General features: G+C 40.8%; 1 protein-coding gene across 1 annotated transcript in view; it reads right to left on the bottom strand.

Annotated features, from left to right (window-relative positions):
* Nucleotides 1–4,414: 4,414 nt before the first annotated feature.
* LOC118428037 (prokineticin receptor 2-like) overlaps nt 4,415–10,575 on the bottom strand; it is a 39,876-nt gene continuing 33,715 nt past the window's right edge. Inside the window, exons 3-4 of the mRNA XM_035838003.1 lie at nt 5,662–5,956; nt 4,415–5,068 (exon numbers count right to left, since the gene is read on the bottom strand). Of these exons, the coding sequence (XP_035693896.1) occupies nt 4,415–5,068; nt 5,662–5,956 (949 nt within the window). The remainder of the gene's footprint in view (nt 5,069–5,661; nt 5,957–10,575) is intronic.

Genomic DNA, 10,575 nt, shown 5'->3' with positions numbered 1-10,575 from the left:
CACTAGAATGGAAAAGCCTGCTATACTTTGGTATATACACCCCAAGTTAAAGTCCTAACTTGCTTTACAAGTCTGTAAATTGTCATAGTTTAGAGCTGCTCTCTACTTCTTAGTGAGACAGCTCTAAAGTATTTTATGCAAAAGAAGTGAGAACTTAACTTGGGGGAATATTTACCATAGTATAGTATGCTTTTCCATCTTTAACGTCTAGGCACATCTTTTTACTGAGACCATGATATATGATAAATTGGCAGTGCCATAGCCAGTAGACGGCAAGTCTGCTTTGATATGAAAACTATGTATTCATCCCACAGTTCAAAAATCATACTTGAGCTGGGGCGCTTCACGTCTTCGTTATAGCAGCGTAATTCCATTAGTGGCAAACTAATCCTCCAATGTTGACTGTCGAAAACTGATCTGAGTGGGACATATGATAGTCCTTTGATATTGCAAATTTACAAAAAGCCGTCTTTTACGAAGTGCCTTGGGAGTTTCTTCATAACTGAAATACGCCATATCACCTCGTTAGTATCCCTCGGTGGCTGTAAAGGATACCAGCTAAAGCTTCCAACCTTTCCGAAAATGTCGCCGAGCTCCATAAAGCCGACTGTGAGTTATACTGTCGCCCACTTGGGTGTCGCAGATCGCCTTGCTGAAAGCGTGCGGAAAGCCAAACCGTCCGTCGGGAGGGAGGTTTAACCACATCGGTGGGACGTGATAAGTTTTCTGTTTGTCTCAAATGTTAAGGTGGACTATCACTGCACTTGGGGTACAGGTGCGGCACTGCGGGGTTCGTTCACTGCGGCACTGTTTTGTTATTTTCGCGATTTTCAATAATTTAGATATTGCGTAAGACGTACAAGTATGACTTAGAAAACAACAAAATAGACAAAACGGAAGAAAATTCGTTCTTATCTCTGAAATTCGTTGAGTCATCTACGAACCCCGTGGTGCCGCACTGGTGCCCCAAGTGCAGTGAGATACCACCTCAAGTTTTCTGTTTGGCTCAAATGTTAGTATTCTTCACTGCAGAGACACCGGGATTATCTATAAACCCCCATTTCCTGGGTTCCTTGGGATGTTTTCCGTACCCAAACTCTTCCATTGCGTCAGAACAGTGACAGCTTTAAGGTGGTATCCCACTGCACTTAGGGCACCCATGCGGCACTGCGGGCTTCTAAAGATTACTCAACAAATTTAAGAGATAAAGAACGAATTTTCTTTCTTTTCGTATATTTTGTCGTCTTCTAAGCTATACCTTTACGTATTACACAATATCTAAATAATAAAACAAAATGGAGAAAATACCAAAAACAGTGACGCAGTGAACGAACCCTGCAGTGACGCAAGCTTGACACAAGTGCGGTAGGAGCGCACCTTTAGGGAAGAAGGTTTTCACTACATCAGTGGGGCTTATGTTGAAACCACACTTCCTGGATTAGTCGTGATGGTTCCGTACCCTAACACTTCCATTGCGTCAGAACAGTAACATTTTTATACCCCTGTCACATTATCCACGATCTTCGGGCGTATCGATCGAAGACCGGCCATATTTAAGATCGACAGAGGGTTGCGCGTTTTTTTTTTCACCTGAAAACCGTCCCTGTCACATATAAGCCATACTTTATACCTTGTACAATTGTTGTGCAATTAAGTTATTATTGTAAATTGCCGTCGTCCGATCGATTTTCGCCAAATGTAACAGGGGTATAAGACTGACAGGTTACGAGTAAGTAACTTATGGGATCATCAGCCTATTGTTGACCAGTCTCTTACTCAGGTGTAATGGAACAGTTTAGGGCCAAAGTTAAGAGAGGTAAACTTAGTAGTAACCTTAAAGAACGTGTTGCGACGTACAAACGAGTAACTATGGACTGAATTATAACCGATGTGATATTTGTTAATGTATTCGTATTTTTGTAAGCAACTATTTGTAACTAAAGACCGGTCTCTTGACCTCCTTCAAATCCAAACCTTGAACCCTTGAAAACTGGTTTATGCCGTAGAGATACTAAAGGCTATGTAAAGGTTGAAAAAAATAAGTAAGTAAAGATGTATTCAGAATAAGTAAGGGCGAAATTTCACCAATAGAAATGAAGTAATAACGATTATAGTTACGTGGAGAAACTTTTTTTCTGAAAGATTTGTTCTTTTTCTATGCCCAATTTGTCTTTATTTACCTGAAATAACGTTTACTCCAAACCAAAACGTAAGTAACTCATTTGATCACCATCTATCTTACTTTTAAGCTAGGCTTATATCAAAAGCAATAAAATCTTGCAATAAACCGTGAAAAGAGTAACGACAGAATGATTTACAAGGTGCCTTTATTGGTAAGTCATAGTCTAGCCACTGAATTGACCATCAACGTTTTACGGTGCATTTGAACAGAATTAAGTGGCGTAAAACAAACTTACTCTAAATGACTTGTAGCAACATAGATAGATGTAATAGACATACCAAGTCCATCAATAATACTTAAGATATAATATCTATTTTAAGTTTTATTGTGCGTAAGTATAACACAAAGTGAGACCTAGTGTGCGATCTTACAACGTGATGGAATTAAGGCGGGTGTATACTAAGACAAATTTCCACTCTGTATCACTATTTTTCTCCTTGCACATAAACTTCAACGTGACTGATACCAATTTCAATCAACTACACTTTTTGGCTCATCACGTTAACAAGCAAAACGAGCAAATAAAAACGTTACGAAATATGTAGTAACAAGATTTACAAGCAAATTCCTTCACACTGTTGAAGTTGGCACTCCGGGGGTAAAGTCTCAGCGTAGTAAACCTGGTTATTCGTGTACTTACAACATATTACCTTCATAACTTAACAAAATACATAGTAACAAGATTTACGAGCAAATTCCTTCACACTGTTATTGTTGGCACCCCGGGGATAATATGTAAGCTTGATAGACCTGGTTATTCGTATGCTCATAACGTTATCTTACATTTGAACCAGCGCCAGTCTAACTGTGCGTGATTGAAGATATGTTCCTGTTTATATAAGCCATACATTTTGATATATTTTAGTGCTTGAGTTATGTGGTGTTTGTAATTGAAATTATTGAGATGAGACCGCACCCGATGTACATTTTATGTTCTTTGGGTTGCTTCGATCAACTAGTTTTCGTACATTCAACAATTTAAATTCAATTGTGCACAGAAAATCTCATTCAACGCTTTGCGCCACTTTTCTCTCCATATATTTGTCTTGTGTTTGTACCAAGATAACTCATGTATTATCAACTTCTACAAACATAGAATAATGTACATAACTGCACGTATCCTTCTCTTATTTTCCTTGTATCTAACAACAACGATATTTCAACTCTTTGACCTAGAAGAAAACACAAGATTACACTGTACAGATGAATAGAGACCATCAAAATTTTACATTATTTACAATATTACACAAAAATACGTGTGAAAAATATACATTTATCTTCACCAACACGTCTCATTAAAAAGAATACAAAAAACTATTTGTACTTATCTTATGATTTAGTGTCATACTCAAGACCAAATTTACCAAAACTCAAACAAATTTACTGCAATATGACATATTACATATGAATAGAAAACATTTCTTGTACATTTCTATAGTTACCATATCTATCTCAATGCACATCATTATCAAAACCCAACAAAATTCACTTTATTATTAAGACATACTGTATATGGATAAACAAAACAGTTAGTTTCTTATTATCTATAAAACATCATTATCATACACATCTTGAAATCTCTATAAATGCCATAACATTAAACTCAATATACATTATCATCAAAACTCAAACAAATATACACTCATCTTGCGAGTAATACAGAACAATAGATAAAATGGATAAACTTTTACGTCCTCACTTTTCTTGCCGAAGTGTCTTACACACTGAAAGCTGTATGCCAAAAGCCGTTTTGTAAAAGACTTAAAAAAAAACAAAATTCACCGAAAAAACTAAACTCTGTTAAGCCAAGCGAAAGGGTTTGCAGCCCTACGCGTAAATTTTGCAGCAGAATCTGTGGATATGTCAAAAATAGAACATTCTTGAAGGAGCTTATTGATTGATCGCTGATGATTGATATTTATTGATTGATTGATTGATTTAATTTGATTTATTGATCGATCCATCAGTTGATTGATGCTTGCTGAAGTTGAATGTTTCACTAATTTATGATAAATTGATGATTGGTTGGTTGGTTGGTTGGTTGGTTGATTAATCAATCGATTTTTCGAATGATCTGTGACCGATCGATTTATTGACTGATTGATTGTTTGAATGATTGATTGAACTACCTGTTCAGACTACAGTGTTCTTCTACATTGGTTGATTAATCAACTGACTGTTTTATTGATTGATTGATTGATTGATTGACCTACAAGGTTAGAACATGTCCTTCTACAAAGCAGTCTCCTTTTGCACAACGATTCTGACGTTCGAGCCGTTCAGCATCCTCCTCTTGTACTGCTCGCCCATCTGGCGCGACAGTTTGATCATCAGGTAGTAATCCAGCGCGAGGTTGGTAGTAGAACTGCCCTCCACCGTCCGCACGTACTGCCTCCTCTCCTGGAAGCTGAGCGTCCTCCCGCGGTAGGTGTAGGAGGAGGTTGATCTGGTGTGCGTGCGGGAGACCGCGGCGCGCGGGCGGCACAGTTTGGTCAGGAACAGTCTCTTGATGTACTTCCTCATCCTGTTGTCCACGGCGACGTACGCGATGGTGTTGATGACGCAGTTGGACATGGCGATGGCCTCGAAGATGTAAAACATCATCGTGTTGGCCACCTCCTTCTGCAGCACGTTGCCGTAGTCCCTGAGGAGATCGTAGATGTGGGACGGGCCCAGGCAGACGATGAAGGAGATGACGAGCACCACCAGGAGGAAGCTCTTCCGCCGGGACCTCTCCATGGCTTTGATCTGCCAGCCGCACTGAATGCCGGGGATCTTTCTCCACCACACGGTCCGCACGACCAGGAGGGAGCACACCGCCATGATGATGGCCGGGATCGCGAACTGCAGCACGAAGATCAGCAGGGACTTCGACCGGTACGCCAACTGGAAATAACAGATTACAGAAAATATTAGATTTAGATTTATTGACATTGCAGACAATTTGCAATACATGGCAATCCCAGTCAGCTTAGCTGATATTGGGTGCCCACACATGTATACGTCCGCTACACATAGACTACACAGAATTAATGCAAATGGTTACCGTATGCTTGGTGTAAAATTAAAGATTAAACCTAAAGACAAACCTTCTTGAGTAGAACATACGTTAAACTTGATACGCAGGTTTGGAAATTGGGGGTCTAGTCTATGTACTATTAAGCAACAGCTATGGTATATGTTGATCTGAGTGGCTTTATATCTCTCTATGTATTTACTGAGAGTCACCACACTTGTGGAAGGTTTGACGTAACAGCTGACCATTACCTTTGTCTAAACAGATCCAAGATAGCGACAACATGCTCAGATGTGTTACGAATTCAAGTGCAGCCTGGCTCTGCGGAAAAGACCCCCTCACCCCCCCCCCCCCCCACGCCACCACCACCACACAGCACCTTCTATAGAACTGTGAATTTAGCCTAACCTACGAGGGGCATCTAATACGAGGATTATTTGAACTGAACTACGAGGGGCCTTACCTTTTGATCAATGCTCCACATTCTGCGACAGTACGTTCTGACGTCGACGCCCGCGTAGTTGCCCGTGTAGGGCGCGAGGAAGTCGAATGCGTCGTCGTCGGAGGCGTTGGTTCCACCGACGAAGAACAGCTCGTCGTACACGTCGCCGATGTCGCCGAAGTGGAACTGGACGGTGTCGGAGAAGACGAGGTCCGGGATGGCCAGGAGGAGGGAGGCGACCCAGATGAATATGATGGGGATGTACAGCCGCTTGGTGGGCTTTCTGGACCGCAGGTTGGACGTGACGGCAAGGCATCTGTAAAAGGGAACACATTAAAATGGTTAACATAGAAAAGTTACGATCTAATTGTCTACAGTTTGAATTCTTTGAATCTTTTAAATCTTTATTTAGTATACCACTTCGCAGACTTGAAACTGACAGGTTTACTTTGCACTGCAGCTATACTTGCATCTGGATCTAATTTTATTGATGGGTGTATACTAGTGCTTGTCACTTGTAATAAAAGCCGACCCAATGTAAAGTATTGTCACATCCGTAGGTAACATACATAGGCATTATTAAACAGCAATCATGAGACAACAAACTGTCAAGTTACTTCTTAAGAGCGTAATCCCAAAAGTGACTGAGTCCATGTGATATTTCCCCTCAATTCCGGTCATATCTAGCATGTTTTTTTTAAAGAAAAACGGAAAAAAGTTTCAAATGGAAGCAACGGGGTCAAATGTTTTTTCTTGTCTTATCGTCACCATGGCAACATATGTAGGCTGAACTATCCCAGCTGCGCTAAAACCCAGAAGCGCTTCTGGAATAGAAGCACATCTTGGATGTAACAAGGGCCTGGCACAGAAATGAGTGCCCGGTCTGCGGTCATTGACCGCCGTTGTTTGCTCGTGGAGTTGTCGCTGGGACGACAAATGACATGCCTAATACCTCTGCCACTGTAACATGTAATTTCGTCCTAACAACCCAGCGGTAAAAACGGAGCGGATGTGGAAGATTAAAGGGTGCCTAAAGGTCATCTTCATTTACGTGTCATCTCAAAATTGGCATCTTCCGTGAAAGAAGATTATGTTTAAGCCATGACCTATCATGTAAAGTCTATAGTTACATCTATGAAGGTTAGACATCCAGGTAAACAATATTCAAATACAATTCAATCTCTACAACTGGATAAAAAATGGGGATTCACTGGGAAAAAAGTTATGAGTTTTGAGTAACAACCATCACTCTTCTTCAGCTCTTGATATCCACCACTCTTCTTTTCCTATGGTACCATAGAGAACTATGCAAACATGATTTACATTTGAATGACTTTTGAATACGATCCTTAGGAGTTAGTGGTCTAACCAGTTTTTCTAGTTAGATGTACTTGTATTTAATTGTTCTGCCTGTTCGTTCTTCTACCCCCCTCACATTAGGCGAAAATCGATCGGACGATGAGTCTGCGAGCTCTAAATTATGTGGTGGCATGACTCTGACGGGAAGGAGGAACTCTGCCATTTCTTCGTCGGCAGCAGGGTCATGCCTCCTCGTAATTTAGAGCTGACAGACTCATCGTTCGATCGAATTTCGCCTAATGTGAGGGGGGTATAAGGACTCTGGGGAAGAGTGATGGATGTCCCCCTGGCGGCACACAAATATGATAAGATAAATGAAACTCGGCCGCAGCCGGGTCAAGGTTTCCATAGCTATGGCACTTCCTACCACCTTGTCGGCCCTTTTATTGATGTCCGTTCCTACATGGCCTTGGATATAAATAACCTCCGTTGAACATTTTATAGCATTCAGAAATTGAATCCATTCCTTTCTGATGCGGCTTCCCCGGAGCTTGGTCAACTGTAGAAATTTCAATCTTTCACCTATGTGTATATTATACACTTTGAACAGTCTACCGCTAGACTTGCAACTCTGGCTTCCTTTAAGAGACTCTTAAAGTAACCTAAATGACTAAAACGAACGGATTAAATAAATCATGTAGTAACTCTCACCCTTATCTCTTTTGCACCATATATGTGTAACATATATGTACAGACTTATAAGGACATCAAATGTTGTATATTGCATCTCTGTTACATATTTTTTCTGGCCTTACATCTTCTCTCATGACTTTAACGAAAAGCGGCCCACAGGCCAATTTGAACTTCTCATGAATAAACAATGGTCCAAACAAACAAATGCACAGCTGTTTTTACCAGGACAATGATAAAGCATCACTGTTGCCGCTGGCCAAGAAGCTCTACCACAAAATCCCTTCTGAACCGATTCATTTCTCTCGTTGCTCCTTTCCCAATAAAGGATGTGCAATTTGTAGCTATCTCTTTCATTGCCCGGCTATAATTCTCGCTTCGCTGGTTGAGGGATTATGTCATATATATTCTCCCACGAAAAACCGTCCATAAAAGAGGCCAGAGGGTTGGAAGAAGCTGGCTGGATACATCGGTCACACCGAGTCTGTGTATTCGGCCGCTTTATATCCTCTATCCTCCAGATACACGACTTCACTGCGATCTCGCTTACATCCGTGTTTACAAGTATAGAATTCTAGTCTATTTCCCATCAAATAAAGCAAAAGATATTTGTAAGTTATTCTGAATACGGATATAAGTTTTGGGGAAATCTCACTGTTGTAACTGAATCAAAAACCACTGTAAAATGATATCCAAAATGTATACAAAATAGCTTTTCAGAAAAAAGGATGTTTACTTTAGAATTTGATGCTTGGTGCTAAATAGACAAAATGTAACTTCGGTACTTATGATGGCATGATGGCGGCACTGTTGTGTCACTGTTGGGGCATCTTGCCATTTGCGTCATGTTTCAACTTTCATAAAAACGTCGCGCTTGCTACCGTCACCTAGAGTAGGTTCGCTTGCGTCACCTCTAGATTCCATGGGGTTACGTCTGCGTTGTCGAACCCAGCAGCGACGCAAGCAAACTGCATACAATTACTAGGCTTTTGTTTGCTATAAGTGCCATAGACATTCTTTAGTCCAAGCCTTGGACAAAGTCCTTGATTGTAATTAAAACCTTGGGAAAAATGAAGCAGTCAAAGGTTCCCAAGGATGACCCAAGAATTCCAGACGTTCAGTCTTCAATCAATTTGATTGAGCACTAAGAAACATGAGAGTTTCTTCATCAGCGCAGTCTGAATTAATTACAGTCTGTTTGTGCTGCATATGCGTTCGTGACATTCTTCAAATGGCGTTGTCATGGTAACACACCATGGTTGCAAATGCAGTATTCGATTGATCAAAGTTCTTGGATATATCAGAGTCACCCGAGTCTACAATAGCTACCGTCCATTTGTACATCATATGCGTCAATGGCACTCTTCAAATGGCGTTGTCATGGTAAACACAATATTGGACCGATCGCTCAGGTGTTCATTAGGTCTGATTGTAACTTTATTAACGATTTTGAAGCTTTATTGATGTACACAGAGCGTTTCCCGGGGCACTCACGCATGCTTCAGTAGCGGAAAGGTTCGACTGGCGGTGTTGCGTAGTTTGGTGACCTTTATATCAGACTTTTCGTTCCAGAAACTGGCCGACCGGGCCCCGGTTTGGAAATGTAACGTAGACCTAAGACCTTTAAGGTACGCTCCCACCGCACCTGTGTCAAGCTTGCGTCACAGCGGGGTTTGTTCACTGCGTCACTGCTTTGGTATTTTCTCAGATTTTTATAATTCAGATATTGCCTAACATATACGTAAAAGTATGACTTAGAAGACGACAAAATACACAAAAAGAAATAAAATTCGTTCTTTATCTCTGAAATTCGAACCCCGCAGTGACGCAAGCGTGACACAAGCGTAGTGGGAGCGCACCTTTACTGTGGTCGAGAGAATTTTCAGCAAGGCATTACGGCCCCAAAATATACCTATAAAGCCATCAGTGCTAATTCATCGTGATGCTAGCTGCAAGTTGTAACAACATTTACTTTGTTTGCTCCCCGAAAGTATGCTTCCTCGCAAGCCGCGATACCAGACTCTACATTCGGCTGTCATGTTCAATGTCATCGAAGTGATAACCAGCGTTTAAATCCATTATTACCTGCCGATAGGCATCAAGTGCTGGATAAATGATCTCGTATACTTTGATGTTAAATAACGTCGGAAGGGTGACTAATAAGTGCTAACGTCTATGTTCAATAAACAAATACGTTATCGAATATAATTGTGATCAAATAATGAAATGAAATGGTTTATTGCAAATTCATGCCCATGGGGCTAATTGCAAGTGAAGGAAGACTAGATACATGAAATGAATGAATGTGGTCTAGATACATGTAGATAAACTAAATTCTAAATACAAATATTAAGTAAATAAATATACATACGGTACAGAATAGGGCACTAAATCTACGTAACTATTACGGGGGTTGACTTCTTCTTTGAAGACATTTGAAAATGAAATGCCCCATGTATTATATGTAATAGATTGATTCGATGATCTTAGTAGGAAAAGTACCTTCATAATGTTGATAATGCTGCTCTTTAGTGTCACTGGTATCATATACAATTACGCACCACACGACAGCGCCTGAAAGGATGCACACCACATTTGGAAAAGACCAGACGGCGGTGATAAATACAAGGTGGCGAACTTGCCAGTGTTTGTTTTATGCCCTTTCATCTTGAAAGCAATAACCTTTAATTCAGAACCACGGACAGTTCCCGAGACCCGCGAGCGTCATAAGAAGACAGCTGGGCTTGTTTTCCACACAGATGGTGATCAAGACAAACGTGAACACGAGGTTTGCCACGTTCGATGGCTTAGGCCATGTTGACTTGATTATATGGATGGTATCCTCTGGGAACCCCAAAACTGATGCGAGCGTGCGAATAGCAGTTTGGCCGAAAATGCATTGATTATGGAATTTAGATGGTCAGGTGGGTTTAATAAATGACTAAA

This window comes from Branchiostoma floridae, chromosome 12 (assembly GCF_000003815.2).
Source record: "Branchiostoma floridae strain S238N-H82 chromosome 12, Bfl_VNyyK, whole genome shotgun sequence".
NCBI classification, from domain to species: Eukaryota; Metazoa; Chordata; class Leptocardii; order Amphioxiformes; family Branchiostomatidae; genus Branchiostoma; species Branchiostoma floridae.
This window is presented reverse-complemented; position numbering and strand designations above follow the sequence as displayed.